A 26,579-nucleotide genomic window follows, 5' to 3' on the forward strand; every position below is an offset into this window, starting at 1 on the left:
TACAATACAACATCACACACTACAATACAACATTACACCACTACAATACAACATTACACCACTACAATACAACATCACACCACTACAATACAACATTACACCACTACAATACAACATTACACCACTACAATACAACATTACACCACCACATATCTACAATACAACATTACACCACTACAATACAACATTACACCACTACAATACAACATTACACCACTACAATACATCATTACACCACTACATATCTACAATACAACATTACACCACTACAATACGACATCACACCACTACAATACAACATTACACCACTATAATGCAACATTACACCACCACATATCTACAATACAACATTACACCACTACAATACATCATTACACCACTACATATCTACAATACAACATTACACCACTACAATACAACATTACACCACTACAATACATCATTACACCACTACATATCTACAATACAACATTACACCACTACAATACATCATTACACCACTACAATACAACATTACACCACTACAATACAGCATTCCACCACCACATATCTACAATACAACATTACACCACTACAATACATCATTACACCACTACATATCTACAATACAACATTACACCACTACAATACAACATTACACCACTACAATACATCATTACACCACTACATATCTACAATACAACATTACACCACTACAATACAACATTACACCACTACAATACATCATTACACCACTACATATCTACAATACAACATTACACCTCTACAATACAACATTACACCACTACAATACAGCATTACACCACCACATATCTACAATACAACATTACACCACTACAATACAACATTACACCACTACAATGCAGCATTACACCACCACATATCTACAATACAACATTACACCACTACAATACATCATTACACCACCACATATCTACAATACAACATTACACCACTACAATACATTATTACACCACCACATATCTACAATACAACATTACACCACTACAATACAGCATTACACCACTACAATACAGCATTACACCACCACATATCTACAATACAACATTACACCACTACAATACAACATTACACCACTACAATACAGCATTACACCACCACATATCTACAATACAACATTACACCACTACAATACATCATTACACCACCACATATCTACAATACAACATTACACCACTACAATACATTATTACACCACCACATATCTACAATACAACATTACACCACTACAATACAGCATTACACCACTACAATACAGCATTACACCACCACATATCTACAATACAACATTACACCACTACAATACAACATTACACCACTACAATACAGCATTACACCACCACATATCTACAATACAACATTACACCACTACAATACATCATTACACCACCACATATCTACAATACAACATTACACCACTACAATACAGCATTACACCACTACAATACAGCATTACACCACCACATATCTACAATACAACATTAGACCACTACAATACAACATTACACCACTACAATACAACATTACACCACTACAATACAACATTACACCACTACAATACAACATTACACCACTACAATACAACATTACACCACCACATATCTACAATACAACATTACACCACTACAATACAACATTACACCACTACAATACAACATTACACCACTACAATACAACATTACACCACTACAATACAACATTACACCACCACATATCTACAATACAACATTACACCACTACAATACAACATTACACCACCACATATCTACAATACAACATTACACCACTACAATACAACATTACACCACTACATATCTACAATACAACATTACACCACTACAATACAGCATTACACCACCACATATCTACAATACAACATTACACCACTACAATACAGCATTACACCACCACATATCTACAATACAACATTACACCACTACAATACATCATTACACCACTACAATACAACATTACACCACTACAATACAGCATTACACCACCACATATCTACAATACAACATTACACCACTACAATACAACATTACACCACTACAATACATCATTACACCACTACATATCTACAATACAACATTACACCACTACAATACAACATTACACCACTACAATACATCATTACACCACTACATATCTACAATACAACATTACACCACTACAATACAGCATTACACCACCACATATCTACAATACAACATTACACCACTACAATACAGCATTACACCACTACATATCTACAATACAACATTACACCACTACAATACAGCATTACACCACCACATATCTACAATACAACATTACACCACTACAATACAGCATTACACCACCACATATCTACAATACAACATTACACCTCTACAATACAACATTACACCACTACAATACAGCATTACACCACCACATATCTACAATACAACATTACACCACTACAATACAGCATTACACCACTACATATCTACAATACAACATTACACCACTACAATACAACATTACACCACTACAATACAGCATTACACCACTACATATCTACAATACAACATGTATAATACCACCATACATGTGTGTGTATGTCTGTCTCTCTCTGGGTCAGTCTGTGTATACATTTTAAAGTGAACAATCTGAGACTGTGTAATTCCGTTACCAAGGATTTGCCCAGTAGATACTTGTGTAAATACTTGACTTTATGCATGTTTCTCTCTCTGTGTGTGTGTGACTTAACTCTTGACTTGTCTTGTTTGTAGCCTGTGTGTACAAACGAGTGTGTCTGTGTGGGAGAGTGGCCTGTGTATGAGAAGGACAGAATACAGTGAGTGAAGTAGGAGAAAGTGCTGAGTGTTGGTTGGCAGGAGTCCTGGCTGGATGTGACTGTGGTTTCTGGTGTCAGTCTCACTCTGTAATTACTGGTGGCTGTGGCGAGTGTGGCTTTGTCCCCAGTCAGGGGGGAGGCAGGCAGGCAGTGGGAGGGTCCCCAGTCAGGCATAGGGAGGGTCCCCAGACATAGGGAGGGTCCCCAGTCAGGGAGAGCGAGGCAGGCAGTGGGAGGGTCCCCAGTCAGGGGGAGAGAGGCAGGCAGTGAGAGGGTCCCCAGTCAGGGGGAGAGAGGCAGGCAGTGGGAGGGTCCCCAGTAGGCAGTGGGAGGGTCCCCAGTCAGGCAGTGGGAGGGTCCCCAGTCAGTGTGAGAGAGGCAGGCAGTGGGAGGGTCCCCAGTCAGGGGGAGAGTGGCAGGCAGTGGGAGGGTCCCCAGTCAGGCATAGGGAGGGTCCCCAGTCAGGGAGAGCGAGGCAGGCAGTGGGAGGGTCCCCAGTCAGGGGGAGAGAGGCAGGCAGTGGGATGGTCCCCAGTCAGGCAGTGGGAGGGTCCCCAGTCAGGGGGAGAGAGGCAGGCAGTGGGAGGGTCCCCAGTCAGGCAGTGGGAGGGTCCCCAGTCAGGGGGAGAGAGGCAGGCAGTGGGCGGGTCCCCAGTCAGGGGGAGAGAGGTAGACAGTGGGAGGGTCCCCAGTCAGGCATAGGGAGGGTCCCCAGTCAGGGAGAGCGAGGCAAGCAGTGGGAGGGTCCCCAGTCAGGGGGAGAGAGGCAGGCAGTGGGATGGTCCCCAGTCAGGCAGTGGGAGGGTCCCCAGTCAGGGGGAGAGAGGCAGGCAGTGGGAGGGTCCCCAGTCAGGCAGTGGGAGGGTCCCCAGTCAGGCAGTGGGAGGGTCCCCAGTCAGGGGGAGAGAGGCAGGCAGTGGGAGGGTCCCCAGTCAGGGGGAGAGAGGCAGGTAGTGGGAGGGTCCCCAGTCAGGGGGAGAGAGGCAGGCAGTGGGAGGGTCCCCAGTCAGGCAGTGGGAGGGTCCCCAGTCAGGGAGAGAGAGGCAGGCAGTGGGAGGGTCCCCAGTCAGGGGGAGAGAAGCAGGCAGTGGGAGGGTCCCCAGTCAGGGGGAGAGAGGCAGGCAGTGGGAGGGTCCCCAGTAGGCAGTGGGAGGGTCCCCAGTCAGGCAGTGGGAGGGTCCCCAGTCAGTGTGAGAGAGGCAGGCAGTGGGAGGTGTCCCCAGTCAGGGGGAGAGAGGCAGGCAGTGGGAGGGTCCCCAGTCAGGCAGTGGGAGGGTCCCCAGTCAGTGTGAGAGAGGCAGGCAGTGGGAGGGTTCCCAGTCAGGCAGTGGGAGGGTCCCCAGTCAGGCAGTGGGAGGGTCCCCAGTCAGGCAGTGGGAGGGTCTCCAGTCAGGGGGAGAGAGGCAGGCAGTGGGACTGTCCCCAGTCAGGCAGTGGGAGGGTCCCCAGTCAGGCAGTGGGAGGGTCCCCAGTCAGGCAGTGGGAGGGTCCCCAGTCAGGGGGAGAGAGGCAGGCAGTGGGAGGGTCCCCAGTCAGGGGGAGAGAGGCAGGCAGTGGGAGGGTCCCCAGTCAGGCAGTGGGAGGGTCCCCAGTCAGGCAGTGGGAGGGTCCCCAGTCAGGCAGTGGGAGGGTCCCCAGTCAGGCAGTGGGAGGGTCCCCAGTCAGGGGGAGAGAGGCAGGCAGTGGGAGGGTCCCCAGTCAGGCTGTGGGAGGGTCCCCAGTCAGGCAGTGGGAGGGTCCCCAGTCAGGCAGTGGGAGGGTCCCCAGTCAGGGGGGGAGAGGCAGGCAGTGGGAGGGTTCCCAGTCAGGCAGTATGCATGGTGGTATGCTGTATATACAGTGCCTTGCGAAAGTATTCGGCCCCCTTGAACTTTGCGACCTTTTGCCACATTTCAGGCTTCAAACATAAAGATATAAAACTGTATTTTTTTGTGAAGAGTCAACAACAAGTGGGACACAATCATGAAGTGGAACGACATTTATTGGATATTTCAAACTATTTTAACAAATCAAAAACTGAAAAATTGGGCGTGCAAAATTATTCAGCCCCCTTAAGTTAAAACTTTGTAGCGCCACCTTTTGCTGCGATTACAGCTGTAAGTCGCTTGGGGTATGTCTCTATCAGTTTTGCACATCGAGAGACTGAAATGTTTTCCCATTCCTCCTTGCAAAACAGCTCGAGCTCAGTGAGGTTGGATGGAGAGCATTTGTGAACAGCAGTTTTCAGTTCTTTCCACAGATTCTCGATTGGATTCAGGTCTGGACTTTGACTTGGCCATTCTAACACCTGGATATGTTTATTTTTGAACCATTCCATTGTAGATTTTGCTTTATGTTTTGGATCATTGTCTTGTTGGAAGACAAATCTCCGTCCCAGTCTCAGGTCTTTTGCAGACTCCATCAGGTTTTCTTCCAGAATGGTCCTGTATTTGGCTCCATCCATCTTCCCATTAATTTGAACCATCTTCCCTGTCCCTGCTGAAGAAAAGCAGGCCCAAACCATGATGCTGCCACCACCATGTTTGACAGTGGGGATGGTGTGTTCAGCTGTGTTGCTTTTACGCCAAACATAACGTTTTGCATTGTTGCCAAAAAGTTCAATTTTGGTTTCATCTGACCAGAGCACCTTCTTCCACATGTTTGGTGTGTCTCCCAGGTGGCTTGTGGCAAACTTTAAACTACACTTTTTATGGATATCTTTAAGAAATGGCTTTCTTCTTGCCACTCTTCCATAAAGGCCAGATTTGTGCAATATACGACTGATTGTTGTCCTATGGACAGAGTCTCCCACCTCAGCTGTAGATCTCTGCAGTTCATCCAGAGTGATCATGGGCCTCTTGGCTGCATCTCTGATCAGTCTTCTCCTTGTATGAGCTGAAAGTTTAGAGGGTCGGCCAGGTCTTGGTAGATTTGCAGTGGTCTGATAGTCCTTCCATTTCAATATTATCGCTTGCACAGTGCTCCTTGGGATGTTTAAAGCTTGGGAAATCTTTTTGTATCCAAATCCGGCTTTAAACTTCTTCACAACAGTATCTCGGACCTGCCTGGTGTGTTCCTTGTTCTTCATGATGCTCTCTGCGCTTTTAACGGACCTCTGAGACTATCACAGTGCAGGTGCATTTATACGGAGACTTGATTACACACAGGTGGATTGTATTTATCATCATTAGTCATTTAGGTCAACATTGGATCATTCAGAGATCCTCACTGAACCTCTGGAGAGAGTTTGCTGCACTGAAAGTAAAGGGGCTGAATAATTTTGCACGCCCAATTTTTCAGTTTTTGATTTGTTAAAAAAGTTTGAAATATCCAATAAATGTTGTTCCACTTCATGATTGTGTCCCACTTGTTGTTGATTCTTCACAAAAAAATACAGTTTCATATCTTTATGTTTGAAGCCTGAAATGTGGCAAAAGGTCGCAAAGTTCAAGGGGGCCGAATACTTTCGCAAGGCACTGTATGTGTATAAATATATATATGTGTACAGAGGGGCAAAAAAGTATTTAGTCAGCCACCAATTGTGCAAGTTCTAGTTCTAGGTACACTTCAACTATGACAGACAAAATGAGAGAAAAAAAAATCCAGAAGATCACATAGTGGATTTTTAATGAATTTATTTTCAAATTATGGTGGAAAATAAGTATTTGGTCAATAACAAAAGTTGATCTCAATACTTTGTTATATACCCTGTGTTGGCAATGACAGAGGTCAAACGTTTTCTGTAAGTCAACACACTGTTGCTGGTATTTTGGCCCATTCCTCCATGCAGATCTCCTCTAGAGCAGTGATGTTTTGGGGCTGTTGCTGGGCAACACGGACTTTCAACTCCCTCCAAAGATGTGGGATGGTCTGAGAGGGTGGTCTATGGTGATAGGTGGGATGGGCTGAGAGGGTGGTCTATGGTGATAGGTGGGATGGAATGAGAGGGTGGTCTATGGTGATAGGTGGGATGGGCTGAGAGGGTGGTCTATGGTGATAGGTGGGATGGGCTGAGAGGGTGGTCTATAGTGATAGGTGGGATGGGCTGTGAGGGTGGTCTATGGTGATAGGTGGGATGGGCTGAGAGGGTGGTCTATGGTCATAGGTGGGATGGTCTGAGTGGGTTGTCTATGGTGATAGGTGGGATGGGCTGAGAGGGTGGTCTATGGTGATAGGTGGGATGGGCTGAGAGGGTGGTCTATGGTGATAGGTGGGATGGGCTGAGAGGGTGGTCTATAGTGATAGGTGGGATGGGCTGTGAGGGTGGCCTATGGTCATAGGTGGGATGGGCTGAGAGGGTGGTCTATGGTCATAGGTGGGATGGCCTGAGAGGGTGGTCTATGGTGATAGGTGGGATGGGCTGAGAGGGTGGTCTATGGTCATAGGTGGGATGGGCTGAGAGGGTGGTCTATGGTGATAGGTGGGATGGGCTGAGAGGGTGGTCTATGGTCATAGGTGGGATGGGCTGAGAGGGTGGTCTATGGTGATAGGTGGGATGGGCTGAGAGGGTGGTCTATGGTGATAGGTGGGATGGGCTGAGAGGGTGGTCTATGGTCATAGGTGGGATGGGCTGAGAGGGTGGTCTATGGTGATAGGTAGGATGGGCTGAGAGGCTGAGTGGGTGGGATTATCTGGGTATTATTATTTTATAAGTATAATGGGTATTATTTTATAGGTATTATGAGTATGTTATGGGTATTCTTTTCTGGAAATTATAGGTAATATTTTATGGGTATTATTTTCTAGGTATTATGGGTATTTTATGGTTATTATTTTATAGGTATAATGGGTATTATTTTCTAGGTATTATGAGTGTTTTATGGGTATTCTTTTCTGGAAATTATAGGTAATATTTTATGGGTATTATTTTCTAGGTATTATGGGTATTTTATGGTTATTATTTTATAGGTATAATGGGTATTATTTTCTAGGTATTATGAGTGTTTTATGGGTATTCTTTTCTGGGCATTATTTTATAGGTATAATGGGTATTATTTTCTAGGTATTATGGGTATGTTATGGGTATTCTTTTCTGGAAATTATAGGTAATATTTTATGGGTATTATTTTCTAGGTATTATGGGTATTTTATGGTTATTATTTTATGGGTATTATGACTCATACTGGGGTACTCTACATGCTCAGACATGCATTTAACAGTCTTTTTAACAGTGATTCTGTCTTTCTCGTAAGGATAGTAACCTGTTAACTATATATTCTAACTGATTGTATATCAATGACCCATTAGGTGGTGATGGTCAGGTGATTGAGAAGGCATCCCACTCTGGGATGATCAACCCCAGCCATCAGTGGCAGAAGCTCAGCCACAACGGTCCTATTGGTCAGTTTGACTATCAGATCCGGGTCAGCTGTGACGAGCACTACTATGGCTTCGGATGCAACAAGTTTTGCCGACCCCGAGACGAGTTCTTCGGGCACTACACCTGCGACTACAACGGGAATAAGACCTGTCTGGAGGGCTGGTCTGGACTAGAATGTAACACACGTATGTAAACACGGACTACTTCCTGCTTCTTGTGATCCCTTCCTGGAAAGTTTTAACCTAAAAGGGTCTTCTTCTGGTTAAATGGATAAAACACATGTAAACTGGGAGAGAGACGGAGAGAGGAAGATTAACATGGACAGTTTGTCTGTGTGCCTGGAGGCTATAGAATGATGATGGTATGGATTATTTCAATGTTGGAGAAAGGGGAATACAAGGCTATGAAAACACTAGGATGGATGTTCAGGTTGCTGATTAACTTCCTCCCTTTTGTACTTGCGTGTGTCAAATGTCAATAGACATTAGGTGCCGAACTGCCAACAAACGTCACTTAATACTGCCAACAGGTATTTACTGACGTTTGTGCTAATTTAGGCTTTCTTCCTGTCCCTTACCCCCACGCCACATCCTCCACCCCTCCAACACCTTCCCTTCTCCAACTCTCCCTCCTCATCTCTTTATCCCTCCACCCCTCCTTCCCTCCCTCCCTCTCTCTCCTCCTCCTCCCTCTCCCTCCTCCTCCCTCTATCACTCCACCACTCCTTCCCTCCCTCCCTCTCCCTCCTCCTCCACCCCTCCTTCCCTCCCTCCCTCTCCCTCCTCCTCCACCCCTCCTTCCCTCCCTCTCCCTCCTCCTCCACCCCTCTTTCCATCACTCCACCACTCCTTCCCTCCCTCTCCCTCCTCCTCCACCCCTCCTTCCCTCCCTCTCTCTCCTCCTCCACCCCTCCTTCCCTCCCTCTCTCTCCTCCTCCACCCCTCCTTCCCTCCTCCTCCACCCCTCCTTCCCTCCCTCTCTCTCCTCCAGCTATCTGTCGGCAGGGCTGCAGTACAGAACATGGACACTGCAAAGAGCCAGATGACTGCAAGTAAGTGACTCTTTCCTCCCCTCCTTTCTCTCCAGGAATAACTGGAATCTGCTTCTCATTTTCAATGTCTGCCATGATATTTATGATTCATTACTTGACAAACAGCATTTTATCATGTGCTATGCAGCTTAATCCCCAGGTCTGGAGCTGTGTTCTAGCTGACTATAGGGTCTGAGGGAGTGGAGCTGTGTTCTAGCTGGCTATAAGTGGAGCTGTGTTGTAGCTGGCTATAGGGTCTGAGGGAGTGGAGCTGTGTTCTAGCTGGCTATAAGGTCTGAGGGAGTGGAGCTGTGTTCTAGCTGACTATAGGGTCTGAGGGAGTGGAGCTGTGTTCTAGCTGGCTATAGGGTCTGAGGGAGTGGAGCTGTGTTCTAGCTGGCTATAGGGTCTGAGGGAGTGGAGCTGTGTTCTAGCTGACTATAGGGTCTGAGGGAGTGGAGCTGTGTTCTAGCTGCCTATAGGGTCTGAGGGAGTGGAGCTGTGTTGTAGCTGGCTATAGGGTCTGAGGGAGTGGAGCTGTGTTCTAGCTGGCTACAAGTGGAGCTGTGTTCTATCTGGCTATAAGTGGAGCTGTGTTCTAGCTGGCTATAAGTGGAGCTGTGTTCTAGCTGGCTATAAGTGGAGCTGTGTTCTAGCTGGCTATAAGTGGAGCTGTGTTCTAGCTGGCTATAAGTGGAGCTGTGTTCTAGCTGACTATAAGTGGAGCTGTGTTCTAGCTGGCTATAAGTGGAGCTGTGTTCTAGCTGGCTATAAGTGGAGCTGTGTTCTAGCTGGCTATAAGTGGAGCTGTGTTCTAGCTGGCTATAAGTGGAGCTGTGTTCTAGCTGGCTATAAGTGGAGCTGTGTTCTAGCTGGCTATAAGTGGAGCTGTGTTCTAGCTGGCTATAAGTGGAGCTGTGTTCTAGCTGGCTATAAGTGGAGCTGTGTTCTAGCTGGCTATAGGGTCTGAGGGAGTGGAGCTGTGTTCTAGCTGGCTATAAGTGGAGCTGTGTTCTAGCTGGCTATAAGCGGAGCTGTGTTCTAGCTGGCTATAAGCGGAGCTGTGTTCTAGCTGGCTATAAGTGGAGCTGTGTTCTAGCTTTCTATAAAATGGTAATAGGGGTTATGTGTGTAGGGGTGATAGTAAGGGCTCAGGGATGGGGGGGATGATTGGGACGGATGGACGGATGGGGAAGAGGGAGGGAGGGAGGGATGGATTATTGGGACGAGTGGAGGGATGGAGGAGAGGGAGGAACGGATGGGGGTGGTCTGAATTTAACCCAACCCTAGTCCCTCTGATGGAGGGATGGAGGAGAGGGAGAGAGAGACGGATGGGGGTGGTCTGAATTTAACCCAACCCTAGTCCCTCTGTCTGTTCATGGTTCTGTCTGCGTGCCGGCCAAGGGATTGAGTGCAGTTCCACTTTTTGCCTAATAGACCATTACATTACGGAATGTAACAGAGATGGAATTCTGAGCAATTCCAAAATGAGTCTGAAGGAGCCTCGGCTTGGAGCTTGTCTGTATGAGGTTGTCTATTGGGATAAATGCCAGCCAGCCGACCAGCCAACAGCCTGATGGAGCCTTGTCTTGGAGCTTGTCTGTATGAGGTTGTCTATTGGGATAAATGCCAGCCAACCGACCAGCCAACCAGCAAGCTGTGTTGGAATTAGTCGCAGGTTCTGTAATAGAACAGTCCTTATTTGTCAGATGGATCATGTATGTTATTTAGTCTTGGATGTGTGTTAAAGTGGTGTGTTTGTTTAGCTAGTGGTTTCATGTTGTTGTTTATGATACAGTCTGAGGGAGAGGGGTAGTGGTTTCATGTTGTTGTTTATGATACAGCCTGAGGGAGAGGGGTAGTGGTTTCATGTTGTTGTTTATGATACAGCCTGAGGGAGAGGGGTAGTGGTTTCATGTTGTTGTTTATGATACAGCCTGAGGGAGAGGGTTAGTGGTTTCATGTTTATGATTCAGCCTGAGGGAGAGGGTTAGGGGTTTCATGTTGTTGTTTATAACTTCAGACAATGGCGTTGGCAGAGAGGGCTGCCTCGCTTCTTGTTCTTAGGAAACTTGGCAGTATTTAGTTTTTTTATGTCTCATTCCTAAGATTGTTCGTCCAGAAACATTTCTGTGTTGTTGCATACAGCCAGGAAGAACTATTGGATATCAGAGCGGCCTTAACTCACCAGCAGTACGACCAGGAATACGACTTTCCCGAAGCAGATCCTTTGTCACCCCGGGGCAATTGAAGTGATTCCAGCAGCCGACCCAAAACAATGGCGGCGAAGGAGAGGTACTTGGAGTGGTCTTCTAGTCCGATTTAGGAGGTGTGCACACCACCCTCCGCTTCCGAGTATATTACTTGTTAATGTTCAGTCTCTGGATAACATAGTTGACGAGCTCAGGGATCTCTTTCCAGAGAGACTTTAGGGATTGTAACCTACTCTGCTTCACGGAAACATGCATCTCTCGAGATATACTCTCCGAATCCATCCAGCCAGCTGGATTCTCAGGTCATCGCGCAGACAGGAATAAGTATCTCTCCGTGAAGAATTTGAGAAAAAGAATGCCGAAGTTCTATGAATATATCGACTGTAGTACTCACACTACCAAAATACTTTTTATAGGCAACTTCCGGGATGCCTATAAAGGCCCTCCCCCGCCCTCCTTTCGGCAAATCTGACCATGACTCCATTTTGCTTCTCCCTTCCTATAGGCAGAAACTAAAACATGAAGTACCCGTGCAAAAGGACTGTTCCAATGCTGGTCTGACCAATCGGAATCCACACTTCAAGATAGTTTTGATCACTCGGACTGGGACATGTTCTCAGAGAATAATATCGACCTATACGCTGACTCTGTGACTGAGTTTATCAGGAAGTGTTTAGGAGATGTTGTACCCACTGTGAATATTAAAACCTACCCTAACTAGAAACCGTGGATGGATAGCGGCATTCGTCCAAAAGTGAAAGGGCGAACCACCGCATTTAACCATGGCAAGGTGACTGGGAATATGGCTGAATATAAACAGTGTAGTTATTCCCTCCGTAAGGCAATCAAACAGGCAAAACATCAGTACAGAGACAAAGTGGAGTTGCAATTCAACGGCTCAGACACGAGACGTATGTGTCAGGGTCTACAGATGATCACAGACGACAAAAGGAAAACCAGCCACGTCGCGGGCACCGACGTCTTGCTTTCAAACAAACTAAACACCTTCTTTGCCCGCTTTGAGGAATAACAGTGCCACCGACGCGGCCCCCTACCAAGGACTGTGGGCTCTCCTTCTCCATGGCCGATGTGAGTAAGACATTTAAGCATCCCTAGCCGCTTCCTCAGAGCATGCGCAGACCAGCTGGCTGGTGTGTTTACGGACATATTCAATCTCTCCCTATCCCAGTCTGCTGTCCCCACATGCTTCAAGATGGACACCATTCTTCCTGTACCCAAGAAGCAAAGGTAACTGAACTAAATGACTATCGCCCTGTAGCACTCACTTCTGTCATCATGAAGTGCTTTGAGAGACTAGTCAAGGATCATACCACCTCCACCTTACCTGTCACCACCTATACCCACCTCAAGTTGTTTACCGCCCCAATATGTCCACAGACAATGCAATCATGATCACACTGCCATATCCCATGTGGACAAGAGGAATACATATGTAAGAATGCTGTTGATTGACTATAGCTCAACATTCAACACCATAGTACCCTCCAAGTTCATCATTTAGCTCGAGGCCCCGGGACTGAACCCTGCCCTGTGCGACTGGGTGCTGTACTTCCTGATGGGCCGCCCCCAGATGGTGAAGGTATGAAACACCTCCACTTCGCTGATCCTCAACACTGTGGCCCCACAAGGGTGCGTACTCAGCCCCCTCCTGTACTCCCTGTTCATTAATGCGTGAACGTGGCCAAGCACGCCTCCAACTCAATCATCAAGTTTGCAGATGACACAACAGTAGTAGACTTGATTATGAACAATGACAAGCCTACAGGGAGGAGCTAAGGGCTCTGGGAGTGTGGTGTCAGGAAAATAACCTCTCACTCAACATCAACAAAACAAAGATGATCGTGGACTTCAGGAAACAGCCGAGGGAGCACCCCCCCATCCACATCGATGGGACCGCAGTGGAGAAGGTGGAAAGCTTCAAGTTCCTCGGCGTACATGTTACTGACAAACTGAAATGGTTAACTCACACAGACAGTGTGGTGAAGAAGGCGCAACAGCTTCTCAACCTCAGGAGGCTGAAGAGATTTGGCTTGTCACCTATAACCCTCACACACTTTTACAGATGCACCATCAAGAGCATCCTGTCGGGCTGTATCACCGCTTGGTACGGCAACTGCTCCGCCCGCAACCCCAGGGCTCTCCAGAAGGTGGTGCAGTCTGCCCAACGCATCACTGGGGGCAAACTACCTGCCCTCCAGGACACCTGCAGCACCTGATGTCACAGGAATTCCAAAAACATCATCAAGGACATTATCCACCCGAGCCACTGCCTGTTCACCCCGCTATCATCCAGAAGGCGAGTTCAGTACTGGTGCATCAAAGCTGGGACCGAGAGACTGATAGAAGCTGTTTACCTCAAGACCATCAGACTGTTAAATAGCCCCCACTAGCCAGCTACCACCTGGTTTCTCAACCCTGCACTTTAGAGGCTGCTGCCCTATATAGATAGACTTGAAATCACTGTCCACTTTAATAAATGGACCACTCACTAATAGTGTTTACGTATCTTGCATTACTCATCTCATATGTATATACTGTATTATATTCTACTGTTTCTTAGTCTATACCGCTCTGACATTACTCATCCCATATGTACATACTGTATTATATTCTACTGTTTCTTAGTCTATACCGCTCTGACATTACTCATCCCATATGTACATACTGTATTATATTCTACTGTTTCTTAGTCTATACCGCTCTGACATTACTCATCCCATATGTACATACTGTATTATATTCTACTGTTTCTTAGTCTATACCGCTCTGACATTACTCATCCCATATGTACATACTGTATTATATTCTACTGTATCTTAGTCTATACCGCTCTGACATTACTCATCCCATATGTACATACTGTATTATATTCTACTGTATCTTAGTCTATACCGCTCTGACATTACTCATCCCATATGTACATACTGTATTATATTCTACTGTATCTTAGTCTATACCGCTCTGCTTGTCCATATATTTATATATTCTTAATTGTATTCCTTTACTTAGATTTGTGTGTATTGGGTGTATAAAGTGAAATTGTTAGATATTACTTGTTAGATATTACTCCATTGTCGGAGCTAGAAACACAAGCATTTTGCTACACCTGCAATAACATCTGCTAAAGACGTGTATGTGACCAATAACATCTGGTTTGATGAGGCAAGGAGAAGGGTTAGAGCCAAGCTGAGATGGTTATCAGAAGGGCGTTGTGTACCTCAGTCCCACTTAGCCATTAGAGATGACAGGATGCCTCTCAAATGGAACCCCATTCCCTATATAGTGCACTACTTTAGTCTAGGACCTATTGGGATCTGGCTAAAGTAGTGCACTATGTAGAGAACAGTGTGCCCTTTGGGATGCACACCAAAACATGCAGAGGAAAACTAGTGACGTCAGAGCGTGAGGAAAAACAAGGCGACTAAATAGAAGATCAAACGTGATCTTCCCAGGAACGCTTGACTTTTACATGTGGCCAAAACAGAACAGTAAACCAAACTAAGCCAGTCTGAGACCCAGAGACACACACAAAGCTGTGAGATACAGGAGAAGCACATCTCAACTTTATGTGCCATATGTAAAAAAAAAAACAGGATCTTAGTCAGCCGAGCTTTTGCATGAAAAACCGAAAGTTCAGACAATGTACAAAAGCCTCCAGCTGATGGAGAAGGTATGGCTGCTGTTGGATGGAGAAGGTATGGCTGCTGTTGGATGGAGAAGGTATGGCTGCTGTTGGATGGAGAAGGTATGGCTGCTGTTGGATGGAGAAGGTATGGCTGCTGTTGGATGCTGGAGTTATATATAAGTCAACTCTGGGGGGCTGAGATTCCCTGCACCACAGAAGCACGCTAGTGTGCATGTCATTTTACCATTACGGAGTCCCAAATTGCACCCTATTTCCCTATGAGCCCTGCTCAGAAGTCGTGCACTGTTTAGGGAATTAGGGTGTCATTTGGAACACGGCCTTGGTGTGGCTTTCCCTTGTAACAGCTCCAGGCCCAACTGTCTTGGCCTTTGTTGTTGTGCCTAGCTAGGTGTGGCTATATTTATGCACATGTACACTCCCCATCATTGCTTTTAAAGCAGAGGATTGGTGTAAACATTGCCTTGGGGGGGGTTTCCACCATGGTTTAATCTGCCTTCCTTCACCTTGACTCATTCCACATGTTGTGGTAACAGCCTGAATTCAAAACTGGTTCAATATATTTTTTTCTCACCCGTGTACACACAATACCCCATAACGACAAAGTGAAAATATGTTTTTAGACATTTTTGTAAATGTATTGAAAATAAAATACAGAAATATCTAATTTACATAAGTATTCACACCCCTGAGTCAATACATGTTAGAATCACCGTTGGCAGTGAATACAGCTGTCTTTCTGGCTCAGTCTAATGGCTTTGAACACCTGGATCTGCCCATTTTTATTCTTTATTAATTCCTCATGCTCTGTCAAGGTGGTTGTTGATCATAGCTAGATAGCCATTTTCAAGTCTCGCCATAGATTTATCGAGCTGATTTAAGTCCAAACTGTAACTCGGCCACTCAGGAACATTCAATATTGTATTGGTAAGCAACGCCAGTGTATATTTGGCCGTGTTTTAGGTTATTGTCCTGCTGAAAGGTGAATTTGTCTCTGTGTCTGCTGGAAAGCAGACTGACTCGACATTTCAGCCATTTCATTTTTTATTTTAAATTGTTTTCCTAAAAACCTAATTCCACTTTAAGATTATGGGGTATTGTTTGTAGGCCAGTGACACATCTCAATTTAATCCATTTTAAATTGAAGCTGTAACAACAACAAAATGTAGAAAAAGTCAAAGGGTGTAAATGCTTTCTGAAGGCCCTGTAGAAAGTGTACCAAATTGGAGCTTGGACAGAGGAAACCCGGACCAGCTTAGTTTTTACAAGTGATTCTAGACCGTTTAGAATTTGGTCTGCTGACACTTACTATGCAACCACCAGCTGACCACGGCTGAATTCTGACATGTTTAGCTCATCTGGGTTTGTTGCAGTTATCTAGCACATGAACTGCAGTAGACAGACACTTTAGCTCAATCAAACCATTTTGTTTTTGCAAGAAAACTGTTATGAGATCAGTCAGCCCTTGAATGACAGCTAGCATGCTAATGTTAGCTAGCAAGAGGTTTTTGCTATTCATATTGGTACATTATTGAAAGATAACCTAGCGAGCTAGAGCTATATGCCATGGCAAACAAGGTAGGAATTAAGATAGCTTGTTATGCTAGCAAAGACTTGTCTAACTGACATTGGCAAGAGTATGGCGTAATGTTAGTTACAGCGTGGTGAGGGTGAAATATATATGTATATATATGTCTGGCCGGCCAGACAGCCCACCAGGGCCGGCCAGACAGCCCACCAGGGCCTGCCCACCAGGGCCATCCAGCCCACCACGGCCAGTCCAAACCAAGGCTTTAGAGTGGAGACGGGTGCAGACCTCTAACAGAGGTCTATGTTGTGACCTCACCAGGTTGTTTAGATGGACTCTGCCAGCCAGATAACTAGCCTAGGCAAACTGCAGCAAGCGCTCTTATTTACTCAAAGAGCTACTTTCCCACCATAGGGAAATGCATGACTGCCGCACACAGCAGGCAGGAACACAGACACAAACATAGTGTCTAGTGCTTTCCAGCTGAATGGCTGTAGGCAGGTGCTTTCCTTTGCTGGCTACAAGCCCTGCTGTCAGGCAGGCCAGCAACATCTGTTGGGAACCCCTGGGGTTGAAATCATGCTGTGGCCTTCTTTACATTTCACAATTCTCATTGAATCATCCTCAATGTTGTTTCCCTTCAATTTTGTTTGCCAAATGTTGTGATATTGAGGAGTGACACTTTCATCAACGTTATCTGATCTATTGATGTGCCCTGCTCTATGGATGAATGATACTGCACAGTGAAAACAATGTAAGCTACAGCCAAAACCAGACTCATCATTTAGGCTAAAGACCAGACTTGGTATCATCTGGCATTGGACATGGACTCTTTCAGAAGCACAGTCCTGTCCCTCTGCAGTTTGGAGAGAGGATGTTCTTCAACAGAAATGGGCAGCGAGCAGAGCAGAGGCCAGTGTTAAATTTGATTGTTAAACTGCTGAGAAATGACGGGGACAGTACTGAAAGTGTAACTGAGTCCAAATCAAAAATATTAGCCAAGTGTAGTAGTTTGGCTGGAAGGACTGAGGGCCGTGTGTAGTAGTTTGGTTGGAAGGACTGAGGGCCGTGTGTAGTAGTTTGGCTGGAAGGACTGAGGGCCGTGTGTAGTAGTTTGGCTGGAAGGACTGAGGGCCGTGTGTAGTAGTTTGGCTGGAAGGACTGAGGGCCGTGTGTAGTAGTTTGGCTGGAAGGACTGAGGGCCGTGTGTAGTAGTTTGGCTGGAAGGACTGAGGGCCGTGTGTAGTAGTTTGGCTGGAAGGACTGAGGGCCGTGTGTAGTAGTTTGGCTGGAAGGACTGAGGGCCTTGTTAACAGTTTGTCTGGAAGGACTGAGGGCCGTGTGTAGTAGTTTGGCTGGAAGGACTGAGGGCCGTGTGTAGTAGTTTGGCTGGAAGGACTGAGGGCCTTGTTAACAGTTTGGCTGGAAGGACTGAGGGCCGTGTGTAGTAGTTTGGCTGGAAGGACTGAGGGCCGTGTGTAGTAGTTTGGCTGGAAGGACTTAGGGCCGTGTGTAGTAGTTTGGCTGGAAGGACTGAGGGCCGTGTGTAGTAGTTTGGCTGGAAGGACTGAGGGCCGTGTGTAGTAGTTTGGCTGGAAGGACTGAGGGCCTTGTGTAGTAGTTTGGCTGGAAGGACTGAGGGCCGTGTGTAGTAGTTTGGCTGGAAGGACTGAGGGCCGTGTGTAGTAGTTTGGCTGGAAGGACTGAGGGCCGTGTGTAGTAGTTTGGCTGGAAGGACTGAGGGCCGTGTGTAGTAGTTTGGCTGGAAGGACTGAGGGCCTTGTGTAGTAGTTTGGCTGGAAGGACTGAGGGCCTTGTCAACAGTTTGGCTGGAAGGACTGAGGGCCGTGTGTAGTAGTTTGGCTGGAAGGACTGAGGGCCTTGTGTAGTAGTTTGGCTGGAAGGACTGAGGGCCGTGTGTAGTAGTTTGGCTGGAAGGACTGAGGGCCTTGTTAACAGTTTGGCTGGAAGGACTGAGGGCCTTGTTAACAGAAGGGCTGTGGTCCCACTGTGGATCCTCTTTTTGTTGTCCTAGAGTAGATACATGATGTGAATAGCTTCTTTAATCACAGAGAGAGGTTGACTTAACCACCATCTATATTTTTACAGTCTGTTTCTCTCTCCGCTAATCACATCTCCCGATTCGCTCGTCCCTCGTGGGTTGTGTGTGTTAGTGATGCTCGGGTCAGATGTTTGTTCACCCGCCCGCAATTACCAATAACCATCCACAACCGCCTTCCTGTGATAGTGACAATCTGTTGCCCGCATCCGACCCGAGCCTGTTAGTATGTTCTGTACTGTTCTGGCCCTCCCTTCTATAACATTAGAACAAATCTTCATAGTATTGGGTTTATTATAGATCCCCATTAGTTCCTGACAAGGCAGCAGCTACTCTTCCTGGGGTTTATTATGGATCCCTATTAGTTCCTGCCGAGGCAACAGCTACTCTTCCTGGGGTTTATTATGGATCCCCATTAGTTCCTGCCAAGGCAGCAGCTACTCTTCCTGGGGTTTATTACGGATCCCCATTAGTTCCTACCAAGGCAGCAGCTACTCTTCATGGGGTTTATTATGGATCCCCATTAGTTCCTGCCAAGGCAGCAGCTACTCTTCCTGGGGTTTATTATGGATCCCCATTAGTTCCTGCCAAGGCAGCAGCTACTCTTCCTGGGGTTTATTACGGATCCCCATTAGTTCCTACCAAGGCAGCAGCTACTCTTCCTGGGGTTTATTACGGATCCCCATTAGTTCCTGCCAAGGCAGCAGCTACTCTTCCTGGGGTTTATTATGGATCCCCATTAGTTCCTGCCAAGGCAGCAGCTACTCTTCCTGGGGTTTATTACGGATCCCCATTAGTTCCTACCAAGGCAGCAGCTACTCTTCATGGGGTTTATTATGGATCCCCATTAGTTCCTGCCAAGGCAGCAGCTACTCTTCCTGGGGTTTATTATGGATCCCCATTAGTTCCTGCCAAGGCAGCAGCTACTCTTCCTGGGGTTTATTACGGATCCCCATTAGTTCCTACCAAGGCAGCAGCTACTCTTCATGGGGTTTATTATGGATCCCCATTAGTTCCTGCCAAGGCAGCAGCTACTCTTCCTGGGGTTTATTATGGATCCCCATTAGTTCCTGCCAAGGCAGCAGCTACTCTTCCTGGGGTTTATTATGGATCCCCATTAGTTCCTGCCAAGGCAGCAGCTACTCTTCCTGGGGTTTATTACGGATCCCCATTAGTTCCTACCAAGTCAGCAGCTACTCTTCATGGGGTTTATTATGGATCCCCATTAGTTCCTGCCAAGGCAGCAGCTACTCTTCCTGGGGTTTATTATTTATTATTTATTATAGTAATGTATTGGAGATTACAGCTACTGCCATTATGAACAGTAATGTATTGGAGATTACAGCTACTGCCATTATGAACAGTGATGTATTGGAGATTACAGCTACTGCCATTATGAACAGTGATGTATTGGAGATTACAGCTACTGCCATTACGAACAGTGATGTATTGGAGATTACAGCTACTGCCATTATGAACAGTGATGTATTGGAGATTACAGCTACTGCCATTATGAACAGTGATGTATTGGAGATTACTGCTACTGCCATTATGAACAGTGATGTATTGGAGATTACAGCTACTGCCATTATGAACAGTGATGTATTGGAGATTACAGCTACTGCCATTACGAACAGTGATGTATTGGAGATTACAGCTACTGCCATTACGAACAGTGATGTATTGGAGATTACAGCTACTGCCATTATGAACAGTGATGTATTGGAGATTACAGCTACTGCCATTATGAACAGTGATGTATTGGAGATTACAGCTACTGCCATTATGAACAGTGATGTATTGGAGATTACAGCTACTGCCATTATGAACAGTGATGTATTGGAGATTACAGCTACTGCCATTATGAACAGTGATGTATTGGAGATTACAGCTACTGCCATTATGAACAGTGATGTATTGGAGATTACAGCTACTGCCATTACGAACAGTGATGTATTGGAGAATACAGCTACTGCCATTATGAACAGTGATGTATTGGAGATTACAGCTACTGCCATTATGAACAGTGATGTATTGGAGATTACAGCTACTGCCATTATGAACAGTGATGTATTGGAGATTACAGCTACTGCCATTATGAACAGTGATGTATTGGAGATTACAGCTACTGCCATTACGAACAGTGATGTATTGGAGATTACAGCTACTGCCATTATGAACAGTGATGTATTGGAGATTACAGCTACTGCCATTACGAACAGTGATGTATTGGAGATTACAGCTACTGCCATTATGAACAGTGATGTATTGGAGATTACAGCTACTGCCATTATGAACAGTGATGTATTGGAGATTACAGCTACTGCCATTATGAACAGTGATGTATTGGAGATTACAGCTACTGCCATTATGAACAGTGATGTATTGGAGATTACAGCTACTGCCATTATGAACAGTGATGTATTGGAGATTACAGCTACTGCCATTACGAACAGTGATGTATTGGAGATTACAGCTACTGCCATTATGAACAGTGATGTATTGGAGATTACAGCTACTGCCATTACGAACAGTGATGTATTGGAGATTACAGCTACTGCCATTATGAACAGTGATGTATTGGAGATTACAGCTACTGCCATTATGAACAGTGATGTATTGGAGATTACAGCTACTGCCATTATGAACAGTGATTTGTATTTGTTATGGATCCCAGCAGCTACTCTTCCTGGGGTCCGGCAAAATTAAGGCAGTTATACAATTTTAAATACAACAGACTTCACAACAGATTAACTGTGTGCCCTCATGCCACTACTGTATTGCCACTACTGTATTACCACATATCTACAATACAAAATCTGTGTGTGTGTAGTGCGTATGTTATCATATGTGCGTATTTTTGTGTCTGTGCCTATGTTTGTTGTTACTGATGAAAATCAAGGCACTTTGCCCCTTTTTTGGTTCATTGTGTGCTGTCTATATATCATTTATGTCTGGTATTCATCTATGACCGGGCTCTCCAACCCTCTTCCTGGAGAACTGCCCTCCTGTGAGTTTTCTCTCTAGTTTATCAACCAGGTAATTATTAGAATCAGGTGTGTTAGATTAGGGTTGGAGTGAAAACCTCCAGGAGGGTATCTCTCCAGGAACATGGTTGGAGTTAAAACCTACAGGAGGGTTTCTCTCCAGGAACAGGGTTGGAGTTAAAACCTACAGGATGGTATCTCTCCAGGAACAGGGTTGGAGTTAAAACCTACAGGAGGGTATCTCTCCAGGAACAGGGTTGGAGTTAAAACCTACAGGAGGGTATCTCTCCAGGAACAGGGTTGGAGTTAAAACCTCTAGGAGGGTATCTCTCCAGGAACAGGGTTGACGAGCTCTGCTCTATGATGTACTATCTATTGCTAAGAACAACGACATCGGCGTAGTGTACAGGATGAGCAGGCAGAGTGATGGTCCTACCACAGAAGGGTAGTCTTACTACTGCCAAACCATGTCTGTGTCGTGAGGACAGACGGAGAGACAGTCTGTCCACATAATGCTAATTTTAGCCTTGCTAACGGTCCCCTTGGGAACCAGCTGTAATTTTGGTTTTGTGTTGGTTCACACTAAATACTTCTGTGTGTTTCCCACGCATTGTTGAAAATGCTCTGACACAAACATCATTGCTAAATGTGTGTGTGTAGAGTGTGTGTAGAGTGCCTTGGGAAAGTATTCAGACCCCTTGACTTTTTTACAGCCTTATTCTCAAACAAATTCTCATCAATTTACACACAAAACCCAATGATGACAAAGCAAAAACAGGTTTTTAATTTATTAAAAATAAAACAGAAAAATCTCATTTACAAACCATTAGAAATAATGAAGACACCATTACTATGAAATAACACTTATGGAATCATGTAGTAATCAAAGAAAGTGTTAAACAAATCAAAATATATTTTGTATTTGAGATTCTTCAAAGTAGCCACCCTTTGCCTTGATGACAGCATGGCACATTCTTGGCATTCTATCAACCAGCTTCATGAGTCTGGGCCACTCAATGATATCCTGAAGCCACTTGTCAGCTCGGGAATTTGATCTCGCAACCTTTCGGTTACAAGTCCAACGCTCTAACCACTAGGATAACTGCTGCCCTGTGTGCTTATGGTCATTGTCCTGTTGGACGGTGAACCGCAGACTGAGGTCCTGAGAACTCTGGGGCAGGTTTTCATCAAGGATCTCTCTGTACTTTGCTCCGTTCATTTTTGCCTCGATCCTGACTAGTCTCCCAGTCCCTGCCACTAAAAAACATCCCCACAGCATGATGCTGCCACCACCATGCTTCACCGTAGGTTTGGTGCCAGGTTTCATCCAGACGTGACACTTGGCATTCAGGCCAAAGAGTTGAATCTTGGTTTCATCAGACCAGAGATTCTAAGATTTGAAGATATTGGGGGCTTAGCCCAAAGCCTGTAGGCTTTCCTTCCCCTGGGGGAAAATAAATAAATAATTTGGTGCATTTTGAGATGAACATTGAGAGATCAGAACATTGAGAGATCAGAACATTGAGAGATCAGAACGTTGAGAGATCAGAACGTTGAGAGATCAGAACGTTGAGAGATTAGAACGTTGAGAGATTAGAACGTTGAGAGATTAGAACGTTGAGAGATTAGAGCGTTGAGAGATCAGAACGTTGAGAGATCAGGACGTTGAGAGATCAGAACGTTGAGAGATTAGAACGTTGAGAGATTAGAACGTTGAGAGATTAGAACGTTGAGAGATCAGAACGTTGAGAGATCAGAACGTTGAGAGATTAGAACGTTGAGAGATCTATCTATCTGGACTCTAGAGCACATACTGTACATCTACAGTGTATTGCCAAAAACCTACATACAACTCAACAGGCGCCGACCTGTCTGAGACAAACTGATTAAAGAACCCCACAGTACCGAAGCGCTCTTTCGTGTGCACTTTGACCCTCGTTTTCTCCTTCACTCCCTCGCGCTTTCTCTTTTTATGCCCCACACACGTTATTAAATCATTTAATTCCAAACTGCTCTCATGTGTAAAACGAACTTGGTTTTATTTTAGATTGGCCAAGTCCTGCCTCTCCCGTCTACTCATTGGTTTTTAGGAGAATACTAACCCACATGGGTGTTTGAAAGATGAATCTAGGTCCACAGTCCAGAATAATGATGATGATGGAAACTCCTGTGAGACTGAAAACCATCTAAAGAAGAGGTGTCAAAAATCATTCCACGGAGGGCCTAGCGTCTGCAGGTTTTTGGTTTTTCCTTTAATTAAGACCTAGACAACCAGGTGAGGGAGGTTCTTTACTAATTAGTGACCTTTTTAAATAATCAATCAAGTATAAGGGTGGTGCGAAAAGCCCCACTCCCAGCCCTCTGTGGAATGAGTTGGACACCTGATCTAAAGGTTTAGGGCTCAATCCCCAAGGCCTAGTGACACCATTGGTGTGTGTTTTCCAGGTGTCTGTATGGCTGGCAGGGGCAGTACTGTGACCAGTGTAATCCTCACCCTGGCTGTATCTATGGGACCTGTGTTGAACCATGGCAGTGTCTGTGTGATACCAACTGGGGAGGACATCTCTGTGACAAAGGTACACTTTATTTCTCTGCTGTCTCTTGTTCATACACCTCCCTTCCTCAGACATAGCCGGCCTGTTTTATAGTGTCCCTCCAATGTTTTCTCCCATGTTTCTTTTGTCAAATGTTGTTTTACTGAGTAACACTTTTCTCTCTACAGTACAGTTGGAATGAAACTATTCTCTTAAATACTTCACTTGTCACCATTACTCATAGTGCCTCCGTTACTCATAGTGCCGCCGTTACTCGTAGTGCCACCTTTACTCATAGTGCCACCTTTACTCATAGTGCCACCGTTACTCGTAGTGCCACCTTTACTCATAGTGCAACCATTACTCATAGTGCCACCTTTACTCATAGTGCCACCTTTACTCGTAGTGCCACCGTTACTAGTAGTGCCACCTTTACTCATAGTGCCACCTTTACTCATAGTGCCACCTTTACTCATAGTGCCACCGTTACTCATAGTGCCACCGTTACTCATAGTGCCACCGTTACTCATAGTGCCACCGTTACTCATAGTGCCACCGTTACTCACAGTGCCACCGTTACTCATAGTGCCACCTTTACTCATAGTGCCACCTTTACTCATAGTGCCACCTTTACTCATAGTGCCACCGTTACTCATAGTGCCACCTTTACTCATAGTGCCACCTTTACTCATAGTGCCACCTTTACTCATAGTGCCACCTTTACTCATAGTGCCACCGTTACTCATAGTGCCACCGTTACTCATAGTGCCACCGTTACTCATAGTGCCACCGTTACTCATAGTGCCACCGTTACTCACAGTGCCACCGTTACTCACAGTGCCACCGTTACTCACAGTGCCACCATTACTCACAGTTCCACCATTACTCAGTGTCACCATTACTCAGAGTGTCACCATTACTCAGAGTGTCACCATTACTCAGAGTGTCACCATTACTCAGTGTCACCATTAATCATAGTGCCACCATTAATCATAGTGCCACCATTACTCATAGTGCCCCAATTACTCATAGTTACTCAGTGTCACCATTACTCATAGTGCCACCATTACTCATAATGCCACCATTACTCATAATGCCACCATTACTCATATTGTCACCATTACTCATAGCACCAACATTACTCATAGTGCCACCATTACTCATAATGCCACCATTAATCATAGTGCCACCATTACTCATGGTGCCCCCATTACTCATAGTGCAACCATTACTCATAGTGCAACCATTACTCATAATGCCACCATTACTCATATTGTCACCATTAATCATAATGCCACCATTAATCATAATGCCACCATTACTCATGGTGCCCCCATTACTCATAGTGCAACCATTACTCATAGTGCAACCATTACTCATAATGCCACCATTACTCATACTGACACCATTACTCATAATGGCACCATTGCTCATACTGCCACCATTACTCATAGTGCCACCATTACTCATACTGACACCATTACTCATAATGGCACCATTGCTCATAGTGCCACCATTACTCATAATGGCACCATTACTCATAGTGCCGCCATTACTCATACTGACACCATTACTCATAATGGCACCATTGCTCATAGTGCCACCATTACTCATAATGGCACCATTACTCATAGTGCCGCCATTACTCATAGTGACACCATTACTCATAATGGCACCATTAATCATAGTGCCACCATTACTCATAGTTCCCCCATTACTCATAGTTACTCAGTGTCACCATTACTCATAGTGCCACCATTGCTCATAATGCCACCATTACGCATAGTGTCACCATTACTCATAGTGTCACCATTACTCATAGTGCCACCATTACTCATAGTGTCACCATTACTCATAGTGCCACCATTACTCATAGTGCCACCATTACTCATAGTGCCACTTTTACTCATAGTGCCACCTCCTCCCCTCTCTCTCTCCTCCCCTCTCTCTCTCCTCCCCCACTCTCTCCTCCCCTCTCTCTCTCTCTCCTCCCCCCACTCTCTCCTCCCTCTCTCTCTCCTCCCCCCACTCTCTCCTCCCTCTCTCTCTCCTCCCCCACTCTCTCATCCCCCCTCTCTCTCATCCCCCCACTCTCTCCTCCCCCACTCTCTCATCCCCCCTCTCTCTCATCCCCCCACTCTCTCCTCCCCCACTCTCTCATCCCCCCACTCTCTCCTCCCCTCTCTCTCTCCTCCCCCACTCTCTCCTCCCCCCACTCTCTCCTCCCCTCTCTCTCTCCTCCCCTCTCTCTCTCCTCCCCCACTCTCTCCTCCCCTCTCTCTCTCCTCCCCCACTTTCTCCTCCCCCACTCTTTCCTCCCCTCTCTCTCTCCTCCCCCACTCTCTCCTCCCCCACTCTCTCCTCCCCCACTCTCTCCTTCCCTCTCTCTCTCTCTCTCCTCCCCCACTCTCTCCTCCCCTCTC

General features: G+C 45.8%; 1 protein-coding gene across 2 annotated transcripts in view; it reads left to right on the forward strand.

The window, feature by feature from the left end:
- The window catches only part of LOC110515455 (protein jagged-1b), a 134,966-nt gene that overhangs the window by 33,127 nt on the left and 75,260 nt on the right, over positions 1-26,579 (forward strand). For both annotated transcript variants that reach the window (XM_036956438.2, XM_036956439.2), the window contains exons 4-6: positions 8,069-8,326; positions 9,132-9,192; positions 24,068-24,198. In XM_036956438.2, coding sequence (XP_036812333.2) covers positions 8,069-8,326; positions 9,132-9,192; positions 24,068-24,198 — 450 coding nt within the window. The remainder of the gene's footprint in view (positions 1-8,068; positions 8,327-9,131; positions 9,193-24,067; positions 24,199-26,579) is intronic.

The sequence above is a fragment of the Oncorhynchus mykiss genome, chromosome 20 (genome assembly GCF_057628025.1).
Source record: "Oncorhynchus mykiss isolate SJ-2025 chromosome 20, ASM5762802v1, whole genome shotgun sequence".
Lineage (NCBI taxonomy): Eukaryota > Metazoa > Chordata > Actinopteri > Salmoniformes > Salmonidae > Oncorhynchus > Oncorhynchus mykiss.